At 47.7% G+C, this 23309-nt stretch overlaps 2 protein-coding genes across 3 annotated transcripts in view; one reads left to right on the top strand and one right to left on the bottom strand.

Annotated features, from left to right (window-relative positions):
• Positions 1-16721, bottom strand: part of CPAP (centrosome assembly and centriole elongation protein) — a 41684-nt gene extending 24963 nt beyond the window's left edge. The window contains exons 1-7 of the mRNA XM_083169960.1: positions 16537-16721; positions 8617-9087; positions 7473-7596; positions 3910-4131; positions 3691-3799; positions 3193-3298; positions 53-1565 (exon numbers count right to left, since the gene is read on the bottom strand). Coding sequence (XP_083026086.1) covers positions 53-1565; positions 3193-3298; positions 3691-3799; positions 3910-4131; positions 7473-7596; positions 8617-9012 — 2470 coding nt within the window. The 5' untranslated portion in view covers positions 9013-9087; positions 16537-16721. The remainder of the gene's footprint in view (positions 1-52; positions 1566-3192; positions 3299-3690; positions 3800-3909; positions 4132-7472; positions 7597-8616; positions 9088-16536) is intronic.
• A 32-nt stretch (positions 16722-16753) lies between these two features.
• The window catches only part of PARP4 (poly(ADP-ribose) polymerase family member 4), a 186215-nt gene continuing 179659 nt past the window's right edge, over positions 16754-23309 (top strand). Inside the window, exon 1 of one of the 2 annotated variants that reach the window (XM_083169954.1) lies at positions 16754-16836. The gene's annotated coding sequence lies outside the window, so the exon portion shown is untranslated. Of the gene's footprint in view, positions 16897-23309 lie in introns of both variants that reach the window. The other variant, XM_083169953.1, reaches the window with a different exon arrangement.

The raw sequence follows: 23309 nt of genomic DNA, 5'->3' as shown, positions 1-23309 counted from the left end.
AGTCATCCTGTGTGACCATGTACTGTACTAAAGTAAATTTAAATTTTCTTACCAGGCCCTTCTTGATTTGTTGCAGTTTTGGATACATTTGGTGATTCTGGCTTTATTTTAGGCTTCAGTACTGGAAATAGTTTCATCATCAGTTCGGAGGCTGGTGGAGTGTCTGGAGTACTAGTGGTGGCTGTTTTTATCTGGTCCTTCTTAGATGCCACCTTCCTTCTGATGGCTATGTCAGGAACATCTGTAGGACTTCTACTGGTGTACTCAGATGGGATAAACTCTTTTGTAGCAAAGTTACTTTCATAAATACCCTTCATACTTGCAACATTACCAAGGTCTTCCCAAGTCCGTTCATCATCGAATTCGATTTGACTTGAATCAGAAGATGATGATGAGCTATGGTCATTGTTTAAAGATGTTTTACTCCTGTTGGCCAACAGCGTATCTTCATCACGGTCATGATGATCTTCTCCATCTGATAAGTCTAAGTCAAAGTCTCTACCCTTGCTGCCTTTGGTAAGTTTTGTAGAAAGTCTTTTAAGTTCTTCAGCTTTAATGTCATCTTCTTTGCTGGGGCCATCGCTTTCTAAATCTTCCTCGTCACTTGAAGTGGAGTTGCTATGTTCATCCCCAGATGATGCGTAGTCTCCTTCACTTGTAACAGGCTCAGGATTTTGGGATTTTTTCACCTCTTCCTTGCTGGCCTTAAGCAATTCAGAAGTTTTTTTCCCACTTTGCTGTCCAAGGGAAGGAACGGTGGAATGTTTAAAAACTGACCCAAGCTCTTCCATCTTCTGATTCAGCTTTCCACTACTCGCATTCCTGGTGACTTTTTCTTGTGGCTTTTCTGCTGATTTAACTGGAGTAGAAGACAACCTGCGATGCCCTTGGTCAACGTGATAGTCTTGATTAAGGAGCTTTTGGACGAAAGAGGAGTTGCTGGAGAAGGAGAGGTCCTCAGCTGCCTGTTCTAGAAGCAAAAACTCATCTAGCTCATAATGTTCCTTCTGTTTCTCCTTTTCTGAGAGTACTTTTCGTTTTTGAAATGAAACCTCGAAAGACATCTCTGCAGGGTTAGCCGTGGCCGTTGGGAAATCTTTTACACAATTTTGGACCTCGGTTGTTTGTTTATTAATTGCTTCAGTTGGTTTTGTGCTGTCCACATTTTCTTTATCAATGTCTAACTCCAGTGGTACAGAACTTCTCCCACTGACACTATGTTTATTTTGTGGCTGTCCATGTAATGTTGCAACAGTGGTGCCATGTTTTGCATTGTGGTTTTTAAGCACCAATTTCTTCTGCATCTCAGCCTTTTCTCTTGCAGGATGACCAGCCATTTTAGCTGCACTGGAACTGTTTTCAGGTGCTTGCCCTTTGCGGGAGGATGCAATTTTCCTTTGGACTTGAACTTTGTCTACTTTCTCAGGAACTGTAACTTCTGGGGCCTCCTGAGGAACAGATTTCTTCAGTCTGAGATTGCCATTCTTAAATCTAGAAATTCCTTCCCCTCTTCGAAGAAATGGTCTTTTTACTATTGAATTACTCTTTGTTGAAACTTCCCCACCCTACAGTATGGAGAGAAAAACAAAAAATCAAGGAATGAAGTCTTGGACAAAAGAGAACTTAAGAGTATGGTATTTTCAAAACAATTTGTGGCAAGGCTGCCAGTGTTGCAATGCAGTATATAAGCAATTCTATTGATATTGAAAATTGTATATCATATACAAACAGAGAAGGCTGCACTCTGGAGTCTTAAGGGGCATACACACGTAGAGATCTGTGCTAAGCAATTTTGCTAAGCAATTTTGCTGGTGTCAAGATCTCCCATGCAGAGCACATACACACGCAGAGATTTGTGCTAAACAATTTTGCTAAGCAATTTTTCTTAGCAATTTTGCTTAAGCAAAAAAAGGCCGGGTAGTTGTTCAGAATGAGAGATTGCGATCAGTATCTCTCATTCTGTACACACAGAGAGATTTGCAGTCATTTGCTAAGCAATCTAACTAGATTGGGACTGCATACACTGATTTAGTTAGCAAGAAATATTTAATCTCTCAGAGCATACACACGGAGAGATCTGTGCTTACTTTCTAAGAAATCTAGTCAGATTGCTTAGAAAATAGCACAAATTTGCTCAGTGTGAACACCCCTTTACTTGTGAATTAAAACGTGTTTACTAACATCAACATTTTGTGAAGAAATTTTAGTAAATACATTTTGTTTCACAAGTAAAAAAGTGTACACAATTATGGTTTTCGATCCAATTTGGCCTGTTCGATTTCTCTACTGCTTTTCGATTTTCACTTTTTAACATTAGATTTATACTATAGTCTTGCCTTCCATTCGATTTACACTACACCGGAGCACACATCGATATCAAATCTGCATCAATGTTGCAAAAAAGATATAGCGCTAGGGACCCCCAATATAGAGAGAAGCCTTGATGCGGCTTGGGGGCTTATCATACACCTGCGCTGGTATATGTAACCAATATCTCTGAATTCTATTATCATGTAGTGTTCAAGATTGGTTACTAATACCATTCAGTGAGCTGGGGGAAAACAATGTATTTTTTTTTACTTACAACAAGCATTAACCAATGGCAAACATTTTTTATTGAGTATTGACCCATTGGAAACAACTATTGACCCTTGGCAATAAGCAGGTAATTTACAATTTATTAGAAGCCTTACTGTGGGGGGCAATCTGGTGTGGCATAGTGTGTATCGATTTTTGTGTGACATCCCATTTTATTGGGACGGTCCTGCAGGAATTAGACACTGTGCATGCGTCTAATCAGGCAGGCAGAGGGGCTGGGGGAATGGCCAGCAGTTCACACAGCATTGGCCATGCCCTCATAGCGACAAAAAGCTGGCCCAAAAATTTCGGCATATATTACTTTATCCACTGCCAAAGTTAGAAGGTATACATTAGGTGTGAGGGGCATTGCAATGTGTGGCATAATGGGTCAGGGGCATATTGCGCATGGGCAGTACGGTGTGCGGCATAGTATCGGGGCATTGGTCAAATTTTAGTAGCTCTCCGGGAGGTTTTTTTTGTCTTTTTTATCACGAGTAGCTCTCACTCAATTAAGGTTGGAGACCACTGAACTAGACAACGCCGATAAACTGGGCACTGGTTCAGCACCACCTGCGACGGGAAAGCTTCATCAGTGAGTTTACAGATAGATACCTGTTGCAGTTTACTTTGTTGAAGTCTCTGCTCTTCAATCCTCATCTGCTCCTCCAACAACTCCTCAAAGGATTTTTTTCTCTCCTTTACGTCAGATATAATTGGCCTATAGAATACATAACATGACTCCCATGGTCATCCATTAATGCAATATAGCCGTCAACAAAGAAATCAGCCACAACACAGATGACAGACCTGCTATTGCTTCCAGTCAAACTAATATTAGAAGACAAAGGAATTACACCAAACATAATTAAAATGAGTATTCCAAAGGCTAGGCCTGTCCGAACCAGGAAGCAACCGCTCATTTACTTCCTCCTGCCTGGAACCTTCGTCATTGTTAATAAACAGAAGGAAATCCATTCTGATTGAGCTATGAGCCCTTCTGGTCTCAGCACCAGAAGTGCAGCTGCCTGATGGGAGAGGGCAGAGGTAATATATGGCTACAAAGATTACACCAGCTACGCCTAGGGTGAGCAGAAGGGGGCAGTATATTACCTTTCTTCTTCATAACCAGATTCAGCATTGTTCTTAATAAGCTGTTCATCTCGCGGTACACCTGACAAATCTTCGTTATTTGAGGAACCGTCCGTTTCAGATTCATCACCTATATTTTGTAAAAGAAAGTAGTTATCACACACGTTTCATTTGTGCTGTATTCATCGGAGACAGAACGGCAGCACACACAACTCAAACCACAAACCACACAACACTTGCCGGTATACTCTTCTGTGTCCTCCTCATTTAACAAGTCCTCCAGCGTTTTGGATCTATCTGGATGAACTACCTGGCCAAACACAGAGGGTGGCCGGGATGGAGTAAAGTCCTTTGTGTGCGGGTAACCTCTGGGCACGCTGACCGGAGACATAAGACGTGAGAGACCTCTCTGAGGCACAGAGCCACCCGGCTGTCCAGGTGCGAGCTTCTGCTGTCCATGTTCTGCAATAGAACAGACACAAGTATGGTAATGCCACTTTATACCAACAACACACATTGCACTTGCAGATGGGCAATACCTTCATATATACACCTTCATTATACTTTCCCAAACGGGGCATAAAGTAAATCTAAGACATCAACTGTAATGGCCCCTACACACAGGGGGGATTTCAGGGCATTTTCAAAGCGATCTCACCATGTGCCTGCTATGTGTGTGTCCCCTCCCCCCTCCTAAATGGATACCCACATTCACTATTTAGGTATTTAAAAGAAAATGAGTCTGCACCAACATTTATGAGTTGGACTTGATATGTCCATGGGATATACATTATAGAGCAAGAAAGGGACTTTAACATCCATTTCCGCAGACTTCTGACGCTACAGCTTCTTAATCTCTTGCCGCAGCGTCACTGTCACCGCAGCAGCCAGGTGACAAAGAAATGGAGGCAGAGGAGAGTCAGGGGCATTTTCCCGGACAGGTCAGCAGCGCACATCTGCAGAGTGGGATCCGGCGGCTTCAGGTGGGTCTCTCCGGCTGAGGCCCTGCTCATCTGCCCGTGCGACACATGCGGGAGATGTGTAGGGCCTTCTGAGCGACTGCATTGAAATTATCTGAGCTCCCCGTTCTGAATCGCGGGCAGATTCAGAACGTATGGGGTGCAATTTTCAATCGCTGTGTGGTCTACACACACACACACACACACACAGCGATATACACCCATTTTCTGAGTGACTGATTGCAATCGCTCAGAAAGTGGCTGAATATCGCTGTGTGTGTGGGGCACTTACTTTCTACCATGAGCTTTATGGTGGTCAGTTAATTCCTAGCCATGTCCCACTCATACAGCTCTGTAATGTCAGTGGAACAGATACAGGTCACAGATAAGTAGTATTCCATTGTCTTTTGTAGATCACAGCTGAGATAGATGGTGGGGTGTCGTATAAGCATCAATGTGTAAACAGCAGGAAGGACCGGATAGTTTGATGTTCCATATACTTTACGGTTGTATGAACATTACCCTAATTCAATTTTAGATGGACTTTCCAAACCCTGTTGTCATGGCAACAGTAAACAGTGCTAATCTTAAAAGTTGTTTATCCCCTTTCCCCCGCCCTGCACATATACGGTGACAAACCAATGCAAAGTGTCTATCAGGGCTACAGCAGGAGACAAAGGCCTGCTGCTTGGAGTAGGAAACTTGTTTTTACCAACTGAAAGAAAATGATTTGTACAAACCAAATGCTGAAGTTATAAAGCAAATGGGTTACTCTCGCTCTGAACCACAAGCATTGCCCCTCTATGGTTACTCTCACTCTGCCCCCACATGCATTGCCCCTCTATGGTTACTCTCGCTCTGACCACACATGCATTGCCCCTCTATGGTTACTCTCACTCTGACCCCACATGCATTGCCCCTCTATGGTTACTCTCACTCTGACCCCACATGCATTGCCCCTCTATGGTTACTCTCGCTCTGAACCACAAGCATTGCCCCTCTATGGTTACTCTCACTCTGCCCCCACATGCATTGCCTCTCTATGGTTACTCTCGCTCTGACCACACATGCATTGCCCCTCTATGGTTACTCTCGCTCTGAACCACAAGCATTGCCCCTCTATGGTTACTCTCACTCTGCCCCCACATGCATTGCCTCTCTATGGTTACTCTCACTCTGACCCCACATGCATTGCCCCTCTATGGTTACTCTCACTCTGACCCCACACGCATTGCCCCTCTATGGTTATCTCACTCTGACCACACATGCATTGCCCCTCTATGGTTATCTCACTCTGACCACACATGCATTGCCCCTCTGTGGTTACTCTTACTCTGACCCCACATGCATTGCCCCTCTATGGTTACTCTCACTCTGACCCCACATGCATTGCCCCTCTATGGTTACTCTCACTCTGACCCCACATGCATTGCCCCTCTATGGTTACTCTCACTCTGACCCCACATGCATTGCCCCTCTATGGTTACTCTCACTCTGACCCCACATGCATTGCCTCTCTATGGTCACTCTTACTCTGACCCCACATGTGTTGGTTCTCTATGGTTACTCTTGCTTTGACCCCACATGCATTGCCCCTCTATGGTCACTCTTGCTCTGGCACCACATGTGTTGGTTCTCTATGGTTATCTCACTCTGACCTCACATGCATTGTCCCTCTATGGTCGCTCTTGCTCTGACAACCATAGAGAACCAACACATGTGGTGTCAGAGCAAGAGTGACCATAGAGGGACAATGTATGTGAGGTCAGAGGGCCAGATTCTCTAAGCTTCAAAAGTGATAAAATAGAGAGTGATAAACAGTCAGTCACTTTTGAAGCTTAGAGAATCTGGCCCAGAGTGAGATAACCATAGAGAACCAACACATGTGGTATCTCACTCTGACCTCACATACATTGTCCCTCTATGGTTACTCCTGCTCTAACCCCACATACATTGCCTATCTATGGTCACTCTTGCTCTGACACTACATGTGTTGGCTCTCTATGGTTACTCTTGCTTTGACCCCACACACGTTGCCTCTCTATGGTCACTCTCGTTCCAATATTTAAAGAGACTAAAGGGGAGATGTCACAAACCTTCAAAAGAGAGAAAGTGGAGAAGTTGACCATAGCAACCAATCAGCTTCCAATTGTCATTTTACAGCATGTGCTTGTAAATAAGCCAGAAGGTGATTGGTTTCTGTGGCTAATTTCTCCATTTTATGGTGTCTACCCGGCTAATCTCAGCATTAACCTACTTCCTGACAATGAGCTAAGGAGGAAAAGCAGAAGGACGGTGTGGTCATGTCATACAGTATTATCAGCCGTCTCCAAATGTGATTATTGTACAGTATACACTCAACTTTGTTACAGTAATATACAATATTATAATCAGGCACCTTCTTTTTTACTTTGGTACATTGACTGTTTTGTTTTTTTAATAGGTGTCAAGTCTCCCCAGGTCGTTATTTCTGCCATTTAAGACATTGAAGTGCCAATTCAATGACCAGCACTGTGGGCGGGGCCTGCCGGTACTGTGGGTGGCGTCTGGTGGACTCCCAAGGCTGTGAAGTTCGCGTCCTAGCGAATGAACCAGAATAAGGTTCTATATTCATTCCGCCCAGAAAATATCTTAAGTTCAAGGAATAATTATCAGGCACCGCAGCCACTTCTGGTTTTAGCTGCTGCGATACTGGGATGGTTTCAGGTGTATGGTCACAATAAGAGACACTTATTTTCACCTGTATTGTCAGCACACGTCAGAAATGGCCTTTTCGTGCCAGAGGGGGCAGCGCACAATTATCAGTGAGAGAACAACAGAAGGGAAGTTATGGCCGATACCCACCAGAATACACGGACTGCCGAGACACCAAGTTTAGCAGCATTTCCTGTTCTTCCATCAGCTTCTGTAACTGCTCCATCTGCTGCTGCTTCAGCTGCTCCTGTTTCTGCTGCTGAATTTCTTTAAGCTGCAAAGCAAATAGATGATGCACTATAAACAGAGTACTCAGACCACAATATCCTCATTATATGACAATAAACAGCACACTTTGGGCATTCTCAGTCTATCTATGCCCCTAGTATGGGGTAGGTGTATAATGTCCAGGGGCTGGTGTGAGAGAAGCATCATCAATAGCAGCAGGACTTGCACCCACCCCATGCTAGGTACAGACAAAGGGGTGATTCAGCAGGTACAGACAAAAGGGGGTAAATCAGCAGTATTATCTAAGCAGCAACCATTAGTATGCCTGTGGGGAACTTTGACCCCCGACACCCCGCAACGGTCCCAGCAGGCATGCAAATGGATGTGTTCGCGTACACATCCAGTAGCATACGGCCATACAGGAGAGAAATCATTGGATGGTTGCGATCATCGAATAATTTGTACACCGTTCGCAATTAAAATTCAGTTTATACTGATTTTTAGTTGGCTTGGAAATGTCTGAGAACAGGGTGTCATGTGACATCAGCCGCCCAACCCCGAGCAGCTTTGCCACGCCTGTGTTCGCGTGGGGACATCCAGCATTTTTCTGTCCACACACAAAGTTTTTGTGGGCATACCCAGGAAACACTGGGCGTCCTCAATGCGCCAGCCCTGAAGTGTGCGAAAGCCGAAGGCGTTGCGCAGTCCCCTAAGCATCAGAACGGGGCCCGAATTCATAAAAAAAACTGAGTGAAGCTGAATCTTCCCCAAAAAGGTACCGCTGTAGCTACTACAAACCCACCATCTGTGGTGCCATATCCATACAGCATACATATCTGAGTGACACAGGCATTTTATTAAAATTAAAATATATTGAAAATAACAAATCAATAAATCCTACTATTTGCGGCCTCTGTTCTATGACGGAACAATGATGGAGGAAGAGTTATTACGTGCAATTTCCAAAGTAAACAGTGTGTAAAAGCAACAGGCTCCTTCAACCATTACCCAAACAATCCCATTACATTATACACTAGACATAAATAAAATGCACCTATCACATTACCTGCTCCAGTTTTTTTAACAGTGGATCGTTCATTTCTTCCCTTAACACTTCATCTTCCCTGAACAGCGGTCTACTTTGTGGCCGACTCCTACCGCCTTCCCATTCCACGTCTTTGTAGGTGGGCGCCTGTCCTCTTGTATGGTCAGACCTCTGTTGTGCGGGTCTATAACTGGCATCTGGCTCTTCCAAAGAGTCCTCACTCAGAATGGACAAAGATACCTGCCCGTGGAAACCTGAGAGGGCGCTCGACGGCCTCGGTACCTGCACGTTTTCATGCGATTCCAGATTGGGGAAAGCAGGATTTACAATGACACCTGCCCGGGCAATGCTGGACATGTACTTGGCCATAAAATTGGGTTCACTGCTGAATTCTGGAGAAGAAATCATTTCTGGCATATTCCACAATTTGGGAACGTTCTAAGAGAATGGCACCATCAGTTCCATAATGATTCGCTCTGGAATCATTCAAATCTAAGAAAAAATAAAGAGAAATGATGACAATATAATAATCAGTTACTAAACGTTCCGTTATTACAGAAGAAATCATTAGGATACTTAGGAAGTTGGATATAGAAATAATGGAAGCAAGCATTTTATCCAGGTCCTAGCTCCAGTCACTTTCATTGCTGGACAGCGCCCCTTATTCTCCACTTAAGTCCCCCATGCACTTATTGGATTTGGGCCTATGTCACTCGATTCCAAAGGATCAGGTAGAGAAATCAGGTGAAACTGGCAAAAAATGTGTTTGACATCCCATCTCCTCGCATGTGGTCGAAGAGGACAGAAATCATTTGATGTCGTCGACCATCAGAACTGACTTTTATTTCCATCAGAGATCATCAGAAAAGGCACGGGAGCTGACACCATGCCGACGTCAGTTGCCCGTCCCGAACAGGGATCGCCACACCAGCAGTGGAACGACGCAGCGGTTTTATGGGGACGCCCATAAAACACCTGGTGTTCCCCTGATGCCGCCGCCCTGGTCTGCACATGTGCAGGCCCGCCACCATCGGAACGGGCATGAATTTGGCCCCTTCCAATCGGGCATGAATTAGGCCTGTAGTCAGTGATCACCTTCCAGGTGATTTGTTTCTAGCAAGGCACCAGACAGCTCATGACAAGACCCTCCTGGGGACCTGATAGCTGCTGTGCGATCACACTGCGAATAGCTAGCCTCCATCCCCGCCAGAATGTAATCCCGCCCTTCGCAAGCCTGCAAATGGGCAGCGAATGTGACACAAGCCAGCGAATGGGCTGCATATCTATTTGCAGCCCACTCACCATGAAATGATTTCACTACTGTGTGCAGCCTGTGCGTAGCCCTGGACTTATTTGGCGGCTGCCTTGGTATCAGCCTGATCGAGGCCGGAGCGGACGTCACACGCCCCCCAGCTAAATTACTTAGCCACACCTCCCAGAAATCGTCAGGTCGCCACCCAGAAACCGCAACATTGGCAATTAGCTTGCAAATGGCCCGTGGTGAAAAGAAGCAGCAGGATTTCATTGCACAGAGGCCTCACGCATGCACAGTCTATCAATAATCGGTCGTTGTGTGAATTCACAAAGCAGCGATCAGCTCTGAATCAGGCCCCATGGCTCTTTATTATCATTTGGAAGACAGTTTAGTGCACTGTACTCAGTAAACCAATGTATTATTTCTACTAGCATGGGGAGGCGTCAGTGTTTCTGGAAATCAGCATTGTTACCTAGATATTAGTAAGTGTTTAAAGTGTGACGGGCTGTTACAGTAGAGCGCTTGTTCCCTGGCAGCTCATCCACTACATAGAATGTAAGGTGCACTACTGTATATCATAAAGCAAATAAACTACAGATAAGAATTAAACAAGCAAAGGTAGCAGGGGACTGGACCATTGCTGTTCAGCAACGATGTGTAATATATCTTCCCATGGTTGTAGAGGTTATGGCTTTCCATGGGCTCATTTATAATGGGTGCAGGGTGTTTTGTGCACACAGGGGGCACACATCGCACACCCTGTACCCACACATTATACTTTACACACTCTCTGGAGTCCGGCGCTGTAAAAATCACAAGAAAACTGATGCAGCCGCCATTTTCCTGGAGATTTGCACATGTGCACTAGTGACTCTGGCACAGTGCCAACGTCTACTTTGCAACTGCAATGGTGCAAGAGACTGTATATGTGCCCCCATACTTCAACTGCCACTGCTGTTTCCACTTAAAAATAACCTGCATTTGCTATAAACATAAAGGCTGCTTGTGAGTGTTCGCTCTGCACTTGCACCGACACCTGAATGCGATGCAGAGTTGTACACAAACCACTTGAGGCTGAAGGTGGATGTGCTCTCATAGGAAGTACATTAGGACTGCAGGATATGCATAGTTGTGCGTATTATGCCTTTTTTATGCCTTTTTCCATACTTCTGTTGTGTACCAATACTGATGCTGGGTACACACCAGGACGACTAGGGCCCGATCCCCACAATCTAGATCCAATTCCGATCAATTGGATGTAGATTGTGTGCTGATTGGGCCCTTTTCTGACCTGGTGTGGACCGATACAGATCCGATGCGCGGTCCCGCGGGTCGGCCGGTCGTTATTGAGATCCTACCTGCTGCAGGTAGGATCTCAATGACGACCATACAGCCGGGTGTGGGTCGCCATCGGATCGGACCCGCTCACGGTGCACATCGTGAGCGGGTCGTGCCCCCCCGCGTCATCGTGAGCGGGTCGGACGAGACACTGACGACCCGCTCACGATGTGCATCGTGAGCGGGTCGTCCTGGTGTGTACCCCGCATTACTGTAAGTCTGGTGCAAGTGTGCACTGACAATGAGGATAGCTGTGAAATGTATAGGAGCTGCCTAGCCACAGAGATGTGTACAGCTCCGCATGTGGGCAAATAGATGCGTTTATTTCATATATCCTATGACAATTATGGGCACCTTGCATTTAATTATGCATCAGGCCCACACTGAGCTGGGAGAGGGGGTTCCCTATACAGAACTCCGTGCTTACTTACTTACAGGTTTAGCGACAAAGAGTTACCTTCCTATAATACAAGTATTCACTGGTGTTTTACAAAAGGACAGACAATCCTATATGAGTGTCCCTAATGACCACTGTTGTGTCAACATCCTTTAACACTAATTGATGACTGTATCAATATAGATGTACAAAGACCCACAGTTGGAGCATTGTAAAAGGTCATTTCAAATACCCATTAAGTCAAAGTGCAGAGAAGAGTATCTGCATACTCAGAAGTAACTATATAGTACAAGGTGTAGACCCACGTTCAGAACATGGGACCTTCTGAGCGGCTGCTGCTGCTACTACTACTATTATCCGTGTGAATATATAATGGGAAGCTGGGTACACACTTATGGGGCCTACAAATGTAGCGAATTTTGCATATTTTCTAAACTATATGACTAGATCGCTTACAAATTAAGCACAAATCACAGTGTATCTAATATATATATATATATATATACTAGGTGATTCATCGCGCCCTACGGGCGCTCTTCACACCGTCGTAAGGGGCTGCGCCCCCTTAATTTGTGAACGTTTGTATATGAGAAATATGGTTAGAATTGTATGAAAGATGCCCTGTATTGCAACTTAGGTGTCCGCGAATCACGGGAGGGGGGGTCGCGGAGGGTGCCGCGAATGGCAGGAGGGGGGGTCGCGGGGGGTGCCGCGAATTGCAGGAGGGGGGGTTGTGGGGGGGTGGATGCTGCGAATCGCGGGAGGGGAGGGATTGCAGAGAATCGCGGGAGGGGGGTCGCGGGGTGGGTTGCCGCAAATCGCGGGAGGGGGGTTACGGGGGCGGGGGTTGCGGCGAATCATGGTAGGGGGGGTCGCGGGGGGTGTGCCGTGAATCACGGGAGGGGGGGTCACGGGGTGGGGTGCCGAGAATCGCGGGGGGGTGTGTGTGTGCCGTGAATCGTGGGAGTGGGGGTTGCGGGGGGGGGGTGGGGGGGGTGTGACGCGAATCGCCACAAGAAAAAATCAACACAGAAAGGTCAACACATGTAAATGTTGACATAAGTGTGGCACTTCATTGGTGTCCATGTCGACACATGAGAATGAATATGAAAACATTCAAAAAATGAAAAAAAAAACTTCAAAAACTCATGTCAACCTTTTTCATTGTCGACCATAGCCATGTCAGTGTTTTCCATGTGCAATTTAATTCTGGAGCTGCCGCGAATCGCGGGGGGGGGGGTGCCGCGAATTGCGGGAGGGGGGGTCGCGGGGGTGGGTGCCGCGAATCGCGGGAGGGGGGGTTACGGGGCGGGGGTTGCGGCGAATCATGGGAGGGGGGGTCGCGGGGGTGTGCCGTGAATCACGGGAGGGGGGGTCACGGGGTGGGGTGCCGAGAATCGCGGGGGAGGTGTGTGTGTGTGTGCCGTGAATCGCGGGAGTGGGGGTTGTGGGGGGGGGGGTGGGGGGGGTGTGACGCAAATCGCCACAAGAAAAAATCAACACAGAAAGGTCAACACATGTAAATGTTGACATAAGTGTGGCACTTCATTGGTGTCCATGTCGACACATGAGAATGAATATGAAAATATTCAAAAAATGAAAAAAAAAAACTTCAAAAACTCATGTCAACCTTTTTCATTGTCGACCATAGCCATGTCAGTGTTTTCCATGTGCAATTTAATTCTGGAGCTGCCGCGAATCACGGGGGGTGCCGCGAATTGCGGGAGGGGGGGGTCGCGGGGTTGGGTGCCGCGAATCGCGGGAGGGCGGGGTTCACAGGGGTTCCGGGGGGGGGTTGCCGCGAATTGCGGGAGGTGGGGGGTCACGGGGGGTGCCGCGAATCGCGGGAGGGGGGGTTGCGGGGGGGTGTGACGCGAATCGCCACAAGAAAAAATCAACACAGAAAGTTCAACACATGTAAATGTTGACATAAGTGTGCCACTTCATTGGTGTCCATGTTGACACATGACAATGAATATGAAAACATTCAAAAAATGAAATAAATCTTCAAAAACTCATGTCAACCTTTTTCATTGTCGACCATAGCCGTGCCAGTGTTTTGCATGTGCCATTTAATCCTGGGGCTGCCGCGAATCGCGGGGGGTGCCGCGATTTGCGGGAGGGGGGGGGTTGCGGGGGGTGGGTACCGCGAATCGCGGGAGAGCGGGGTTCATGGGGGTTCCGGTGGGGGGTTGCCGCGAATTGCGGGGGGGGGGGGGGGTCGCCGCGAATCGCCGGAGGGGGGGTTGCGGGGGGTGTGACGCGAATCGCCACAAGAAAAAAATCAACACAGAAAGGTCAACACATGTAAATGTTGACATAAGTGTGGCACTTCATTGGTGTCCATGTCGACACATGAGAATGAATATGAAAATATTCAAAAAATGACAAAAAAACTTCAAAAACTCATGTCAACCTTTTTCATTGTCGACCATAGCCATGTCAGTGTTTTCCATGTGCAATTTAATTCTGGAGCTGCCGCGAATCACGGGGGGGGGGTGCCGCGAATTGCGGGAGGGGGGGTCGCGGGGGTGGGTGCCGCGAATCGCGGGAGGGCGGGGTTCACAGGGGTTCCGGTGGGGGGTTGCCGCGAATTGCGGGAGGTGGGGGGTCACGGGGGGTGCCGCGAATCGCGGGAGGGGGGGGTTGCGGGGGGGTGTGACGCGAATCGCCACAAGAAAAAATCAACACAGAAAGGTCAACACATGTAAATGTTGACATAAGTGTGCCACTTCATTGGTGTCCATGTCGACACATGACAATGAATATGAAAAAATTAAAAATAAATCTTCAAAAACTCATGTCAACCTTTTTCATTGTCGACCATAGCCATGTCAGTGTTTTGCATGTGCCATTTAATCCTGGGGCTGCTGCGAATTGCGGGGGGGGCTGCCGCGAATCGCGGGAGGGGGGTCGCAGGGGGGGTGCCGCCAATCGTGCAAGGGGGGGTCGCGGGGGGGTTCTTTTTGCCGCGAATCGCGTGAGGGAGGTCGCGGGGGGGTGTTTTTTCCGCGAATCGGGGGGGGGGGTCACGGGGGAGGGTTTGCCGCGATTCGCGGGAGGGGGGGGTCGCGGGGGGGTGGTGGTTATGCCGCGAATTGCGGGAGGGGTCGTGGGGGGGTTCTTTTTGCAGCGAATTGCGGGAGGGGGGGTCGCGGGGGTGTTTTTGCTGCGAATCGCGGTAGGGGGGTCGCGGGGGAGCGGGTGTTTTTGCCGCGAATCGCGGGGGGGGGGGGCGCGCGGGGGGGGGAGGTTTTGCCGCAAATCGCGGGAGGGGGGCGCTCACCTGGTGGCTGTGGAGTAGCAGTGCTGGGCAACATGGGAAGGCAGTGGGTGTCTGGCACTGTCTGTGGGCTCACTGGTAAGGTTCTCTGTCACATACCTCCCAACATGACCCTCTCCAGGAGGGACACAATGCTCTGTTTCTAGACTTCCTTAATGTATGATTGCCATCACCTGTTTTAAACAGGTTAATTTCTCAGAAAGGTGTTCAGCACAGATGAAGGCAATCACACATTAAGAGGAAAGTCCAGGAACAGAGCGTTATAGACACAGACACCCACTTTGAGTGACAGATGTAGCCAAATATATAGGAGATATATATATATATAGTCAGATTATCCCCTAAGGCAGGTATGTGGCACCTTTGGCCCTCCAGCTGTTGCTGAACTACACATCCCAGCATGCACTGCTACAGTTTTGCTATTTAGCCATGCTAAAATTGTAGCAAAGCATTCTGGAACGTGTAGTTCAACAACAGCTGGAGGGCAAAAGGTTCCCCATCCCTGCCCTAAGGAATGAGGACAGGAGGCGGCACTCTCAAAGTAGTAACAAAAGTGTATTCAAATCATAAGTGCAGTGAACAAAAAAAGTCAGCAGTGTCAACAGTTTCGAGGCGGATGCCACTTCCCCAGGACAACCGACATACTTGATGTAAAACAGTGAAGTGAGTTCATCAAGCATGTCAGCTGCCTTGAAACTGTTGACATTTTTGTTCACTGCACTTATGATTTCAATACACTTTTGTTACTACTCTGGCAGGTATTCAATGCGGCCGGCGAGGGGGTTAAACATCGAGGATTGCAAAAAAACAGCGATCCTCGCTGTTTAACCCCCGCGCCGGCCACTCGCTCTATTCAATGTTCAGGGGAAATTCTTGCTGTCACAGGATGGTGAGAATTCCCTGTGTTCCCTCTATTAAGAACACAGGATGTGAAAGAACGCTGAGCACACGTCGCTGGTGCAGCGCACTGTACGAAGCAATCTGAACAATGCTAGATCGCTCAACACTAAGATCTAGTCGCTATGTGTGTAGGCCCTATTGGTGAGCTCTCCGCCGCCGATATTTTTAACTACGACGGTGCCTCAGGAGAAATATATAGTGCATACGCACTGACCAATATGCTCACAATATCGGTCAGTAATGTCACATTAAGGGATTTTCTGTATTGTTAACAATATATTGCTCAGTGTGTCCCCAGCATGGCGTTCCGCAAGGGTACACATTTTAATGTTCTGACACAAGTATAATGGATGTTCTGCAGCAGCTTAGTAGTTCTGACCCAGGGGGTTGCATGTTCTGAACTTGAACCAAGTGCATTATATAGCAATACTGGTGTTGTCATTAACAGCTAATATTATTTTAACAATAATAAGTGACAGCAATAGAACAGGTAAGAGCTAATTTGTCTCTATATACAACTCCAACAAGTTTGCAGCAGGTTATAAGACAGAAAACCTGATTACACACTATACATACACAGTAAGGTACAGGTGCAAGCTCAAGCACCGGTACTCACCACGCAGTAATATATCTGCACTTATAACTACACCCTATGCACAACGCTGCGGTGTCACATAGACAACGCGAGTTTATGGGGAAAGTGCAAAAAGTAACGCTGCCGCTTACATCTGCGGATTCATAGTGCAAAGTAACTTTTAATCCACTTACCCCAACACCAGCCGCACTGCAGCTGCCGCCCGGTCACCCGGGCACCGGACCTATTAAATACCCAGTTAGTTACTCTTTACTATTGCCAAGCCCAGTGCAAACAAAGCTATCCACACTACGGCGCCACAAGGGTTGCCGGGAAATGTAGTCCCATGCTCCTCTCTGAGTGTGAAATGGTAACTGGAAAGAGAGGAGGTAGAGACTATGCCTCCCAGCAGCCCCTGCAGAAAAGTACGTTGGCTGATGCAAAGGATGCCGGGTGTTGTCGCCGGCGGGAGTACAGATCCCTGTGGCGCTGAGGTCTGAGGCTATCAGCTGCTCTTGTACAGTAGTGTGTGACCTGCGTGCGCCTCTTTCTGTGTGGGTACAGTGTTACTTGTGTGTTCACCTGCCTGTGCGGGCACACGGTTACATGGCTAAACCTATGCGGGCATGGGGTTACATTTGTCTGTCTACCTGTGCAGGAAAGGTTTCCTGTGTGTGGGCACGGAGTTACCTGTGTGGGTACCAAGATACCTGTGTATCTCTGTCTGTGTGTGGGCACGGGCCTAGCTGACAGTCTGGGCTGCTGAAAAGTAATGCCAATTGATTATAATGGGAGAAGATTTAATTTATATTTCAGAAATTATTACACCTATGAACTATATTTTTAGTACACATCTTGCGAACACCATTACACATATGTTACATGCAGAATGACGGCTGCTTACTGTGGAATGACGGCCATTTAATTCACCATCCCATAGCAAAATTAGCATTGACACAGCTCCATTATGCGTTATTAAGACCCCGATGTTACGATGATCCCCGTAGCGCACGCACTCATCCTTTTCCAAATATGCCGTATATCAATGCTCGAAGTGGGCCGGTATACACCGGTATGGTATACCGCCACTTATTTTTTTTATTCTATTGCCGTGCTGCCATCCATAACCTCCCCCCACCTCCAGGGACGCATACAGGGGCTAGGTTAAAACCAGCACCTCTATTTAGCTGCCCCACTGTGCCCGAGCTGATTGATGTGCAGCTGGGAGCCCGGTGACAGCCTGCTGGGGTCTGAGCTGGAGGTGAGGCGAGTCAGCATCCGCTACTGCAGAGCCCACCGCCTTTCGAGCTGCCCCCATCGGGCGCCGAGCCCTGGGGCTGTGCTGGCGCCGGAGACTGGTGCTGCTGTATGCCCTGAGTGTGGTCACCACAGCGCAGCCATGGATTCTGGCTGGCAGGTGAGTAGGAGATGGGGCTGTGCGTGTTTTGCTGAGGTGGCGGCGGCAGCATTCACTCCGGAGGACAGCATGTTCCTGGGTCCCGCACATAGCGGTGGGGGAGGGAAGGGGTGTTCTGAATGTAGCAGCCAGCCGCTGGGCTGGTGAGGTGTATGCAGTGTGGTGGCTGCATTGTGTGTCCTGTAATTGTTGTCATATATATGAGAGAGCGAGACGTCGGTGTTGCCCTGACATGCTTCGTGTTGGTGGTTATTACCACACAGATGCAGGTGTGTCAGTTCGCATGTAGGGGGCATTAGTGTCTCAACCACATCCATCCCTACACAATAGGGCAGTCATTTGGTCCCTGTCACTGTTTTAGGGGGGGGTGTCAGTCGCTACCAGTCAGTCTCCTCTTCTCCTTGACCCTTCTGCTCCTCTTTGGCTCCTCCCCACCTCTCCCCCTCTTCCTCCTCACTCCTCTTCTGCCCCTATTTCCCCCCTTCTCCTCCTTTCCTCATTCTCCTCCTCACCCCCTTTTTTTTACGCCTCCTAGATAAATAAAATAAATAATATGATTACTACAGTTGCCAACACATAATGCAGTTTAAGGGACAGAGCAGAGCGCAATCCCAGTGGTAGAAGCTTCTTCTACTAATGGTGCCCATACACTTATGCGGAACATCACATCTGATTGCATCAAGTGGTGCCCAGTGCAGCACCAGATGTCACTTGACATCGGGTTCTGGAAGAGGGGTGGCTGTGTAGCGTGGACCGGAGAGGTGGAGCTTTCAGGTGGCGGGACGCGGCAGCAGATGACTTTGAAACACTGGATGGCCCTCGGATTGGCTGAGGCTGCTGAGAGAGCAGTCTCAGCCAATCAGCGGCCTCACATTCAGGCGGCCGCTGATTGGCTGAGAGAGCTCTCAGCAAAACAGAGGGCCGTCCAGTGTATCAAAGTAATCTGCTGCCGAGTTCCGCTGCCTATAAAAAACGCTTCTTCACAGGCTCCAGCGCTTCGGTCTCCAGCTCCACAGCCGCCAGTGCTCAGGTACCCGCTCCGCCGCCGCCAGCTCCGGTCCTCAGTCCTCACCCCGGCTCCGCTCCCCGAACCCGCCGCAGATTGCTCATGCAATTCGATAAATATTTTGTGCATCACATAATATCTATTGATGCGACATCTGACGGCGTGCCTGCGTATCTGGTCGAATGTCCCCATTAAAAATTCAATCATTTGATTTATCAACCAGATGTGGCCGAAATGTAATGATTGCATGCAATATCTCACATATGTATGTGCAGCATAAGTTTGCTGTGTGTAATTCTGGTCAGCGCACTGGACCAGAGAGTAGCTACCAGAAAGAAGAGACAGGACCCTTACAAATTCTCACACTTAGGACCTTATTCAGAATCATTTGGTTCTCTTTGTGTTCCATGTGTGTTCACATGTTGAGCGTCTGCGCAGACGTTTTTCTGCGCATGTGCAGACGCAGGGTTCGTGCACCCACGGCGAACTTTCGCCCTACACAGCGGGCGGGGGGGCGCCGGCCAACTCCATTAGCATATGGGAACGCCCAGCGTTTCATGGGTGTTCCCATGAGAACTCCCAGCGTTCTCACGTTAATGAGGCCATGATGGACATGCGGGGGGCTGACAGCTGACATCACTGGATGTCAGCTGCCCGTCCTGTCCTCGCACAGGGCGCCCGCAGTTTAGAGTCACTACATAGGTGTCTCTGAACTGCGAGCGTTGGAGAAATCATTAGATGGTGGCGACCATCGAATGATTTCTCCCTGCTTGCGAATGGATGATTATGTAAATCATCCGTTCGCAGTAGTGCAGGGGTCCTGCGTGCGAGGGGGGGCGGGCGGCGTCTGATGGACTCGCAAGGCTGCAAAGTTCGCAGCCTTGCGAGTCAATCAGAATAAGGGCCTTGCTCCAATGCTCTGCAGAGTGTGAGATTGTGGTTTGCATTTGGAAACCCCCCTAGAAATCCTGCGTTTGCCAATTACATTTTGCAATAAATAGTTATTTTACATATTCTTGGCCAGGGTTATGGGTTCAGCCCAGTGGTTCCCAAACTTTTTTGAATCACGGCACCCTATAATATCATAATTTTATCCATGGCACCCCTAGGCCAAAGGTTTCTTCTTGAGAAATTAAGAAAAAAATCTTTATTGAACAAACAGTTTTTAAATGGCATCTTTAGGTTTAATTATGAAGTAAGGGACAATGGGGGTTATTCTAGTTCACTCGCAAAGGCACAATCACTCTGTAATGGACAAAACCATATGCACTGCAGGTGGGGCTGATGTAACATGTGCAGAGAGAGTTAGATTTGGGTGGAGTTTGTACTTAAAACTGATATCTATATTGCAGTGTAAAAATAAAGCAGACAGTATTTACCCTGCACAGAAACAATAAAACATCCAAATCTAATGCAGCCCACACACGCACCGATGCGGGGGGTGCGATGCTGTACGATGGGGTGCGCGCTCCCGTGCTGCACATACTTTTTGTACTAGCTTTTTCTAGCACAGCATCGCATCGCATGCACATCGTATGCACAAGGCATACGATGCGATGCTGTGTGTGCTAGTTAAGCCCACAACGCACGCCGGAATCGGTGCGTGTGTGGGCTGCATTACTCTCTCTGCACATGTTACATCAGCCCCACCTGCAGTGCATATGGTTTTGTCCATAAGAGAGTGATTGTGCCTTTCCGAGTGAACCAGAATAATCCCCAATATTAGCTTTTGTTTGTCCATATATTTTATGTTTAGCAGCCACAATCACTGTTTTTGCATATTACATTGACCAAAAATAATTTGAATTGGTCCTGGATTACCAACCCAAGGCATCCCTGCAAGGGTTCGAAGGCACCCCTAGGTGGTACGGCACAAAGTTTGGGAACCACTGGCTTCGCCACATGTCCATTTTTTTTTTTTTTTAAAGATATCACAAATTGTGGCCCTTCTGGGTGATATTTAAAAAAATATTGCTTAGAGTGTATGCACTATATCATTCACCCATGCTTGCCGCCAATATCAATAATGATATCTGCGGTAGAGCCCATTGTCTAGTGCAGCGGTTCTCAAACTGTGGGTCCCGACCTTCTCAGCATGGGGTCGCGACTCCATGTTACTGACCATCAGGCTGATGACTTTTCTAATCTCAGTCAGTGATTCAAGAACCTTGTTGAACTGTCTGTTAGTTTAGACTCCTCCCATCACTGTGTGCCCCCACAATGCTGCCATGTATGTACTGTCTGCTGACTACACATGTGATGTGATGACCTTCTGCAGTAACTTGCTGGGGTCCTGTAATTATTTTTATTATCTGATGGGGTCCCAGAGCAAAACAGTTTGAGGACCCCTGGTCTAGTGTGTACAGGGCTTAGCATGTCTAGGTCATGGGACACCTCCAAAACCACCTCAAGGCATCTCAAGGTGTAGCAAGTGACGTGTTAGATAAGAGCAGCAGATGATTGTGTGAAAAATGTAACCTATATGAAAACAAACCAATAGAAGTGCTATACAGTGTTATATTGTGATATCCTCAAATATGTCAGTATAGTATGTCTAGTATAAATTGTGGAGTGATTTATTTTGCGCGACTGTGGGGGCCCCCTGAATTGCTGTGGCTGGGCTGCTTAAGAGCGTCACAATATTATACCCCTTTTCAACTAGCCTAAATATCCCGGGTTTTTGCACAGGAGCGCGCAAAACCTGGAATTTTAGGCAGGTGGAAATGCTCCCTGTAGAAATAACCCAGGTCGTGAGATCCAGGATTTCTACACAGGTAGCGACCAGGGTTGAACATGGGTTCAACCTGGGCCACTGTGTAGTGAAAACAGGTAACCGGGTCGATGCGACCCAGGTCCCGTTCACTAAAGTGCAAAAGCCGGCGCTAGGAGATGCTCTCATCTCCCAGCGCCACTCCGACCCCACCTCCCAATGACGTCACCCGCCGGGTGTGGACTCTAGTGTGAATGGATTTGCAAGCCGGGTCGCACCCAGGTTGTAGCCGGGTACAACATCACATCTCACATTGGAGAAACACTGAATTGCTTATGTATTTAAATTTCCACCGCTGCAACTCCATGTTTAATTGGATACTAAATCATCAGTATGTTCTTTTTACCCTTTATTTAGGGTCAGTGTGATCTATACTCTGCCGGCTTCAGGTGAATTAATATGTTTTCCTCATTGGGCAGGAAGGGAGGTGGGTCAAGTCCCAGCAGTGTTTGTATGGGGGAGGATGGCTGCTGGCATTGACAGGAAAAGGTTTTGTTCTGTCAAAATGGTCAGTTTCTTGTGGGCCTATTTGGGGGGCCTGGAGCTACTGCTTCTCTTACCCCGTTGTTAATCCGGCTCTGCCCAGCACTCTGCAATGGTCCAGTAAAAGAGACTTGCATCTTGCATTATAATAAGATGCAGAAGATTTGACAGAATCTCCCAAAGTTGATAGAGCATTTGTCAGATTTTAATCCTTAGCTGCATGCTCACTATGCGATAAACGGATCGTCAACGTTTTCCCATTAACCCCTTCCCGACAATTGACGTACATTTACGTCATGGTCGGGAAGTACTTCCCGACACATGGCGTAAATGTACGTCATGAGTTCTAACTGTCACCGCGTCTATAGACGCGGTGACAGTTTCAACATGTCTGCTGTCCCTGACAGCAGACATGTCCGTGCATGCCCAGGGGGGGCTGCGATCGCTGTGATTGGCTGTTCAGTGTGAACAGCCATTCACAGCGTTTTCCTGTGTCACCGGCGAATAACGTTCGCCGGTGACACGGGATCGGAGGTGATTGGTGCTGTAAAGTACAGCACCAATCACCGCGGGGTGTAAGGGTGACACTGGTGTCACCCCGCCCGCCCCCAAAGGCCGTGATTGGTTCGTCGGACCGACGGACCAATCACAGCCAAGGAGGGGGATTTAAACTAACGGTGACTGCACTGCAGACGCCATTCCGGTCTGGAATAGCGTGCAGTGCGGTCACCGTGCCCAGCTGCCGCCATATACTGACCTGAACTGAGCAAAATACTTACCTGATCACTGCTTCATCACTGCTTGTAGTGTGCTTGTAGTGTGCTGGATGCTTCCTGGATCCTGTTGCTACTTGTGACTTCCTGTGCTGTGAACTTGTGCTGCTGCAGTGTAATAGCGTTAGATAGAGAGAGATAGAGAGATAGAGAGAGATAGTGTCAGAGAGTGCTATATTTTGTGCTGCTGCAGTGTGATATAGTTAGAGATAGAGAGAGAGAGATAGAGAGAGATAGAGAGAGAGAGATAGATAGAGAGGCCTAGTGACAGAGTGCTATATTTTGTGCTGCTGCAGTGTGATAGTTATAGATAGAGAGATAGAGAGTGAGAGATAGTGACAGATTGTGCTATATATTTTTTATATAACTGACTGCTGCCCCCCCTTTTGTGCTGATCAGTATAAATTAACTGATCAGCAACTTTTTGGGGGCGCAGGTTTTTTTTTATATATATATATACCTGTCACTGCTGCTGCTGCAGTGTCATAGAGTGATAGATAGTGAGAGATAGAGAGAGA

This window comes from Crinia signifera, chromosome 2 (genome assembly GCF_055691185.1).
Source record: "Crinia signifera chromosome 2, ASM5569118v1, whole genome shotgun sequence".
NCBI lineage: Eukaryota > Metazoa > Chordata > Amphibia > Anura > Myobatrachidae > Crinia > Crinia signifera.
The sequence above is the reverse complement of the archived record's forward strand: the minus strand, read 5'-3'. Positions and strand labels throughout refer to the sequence as shown.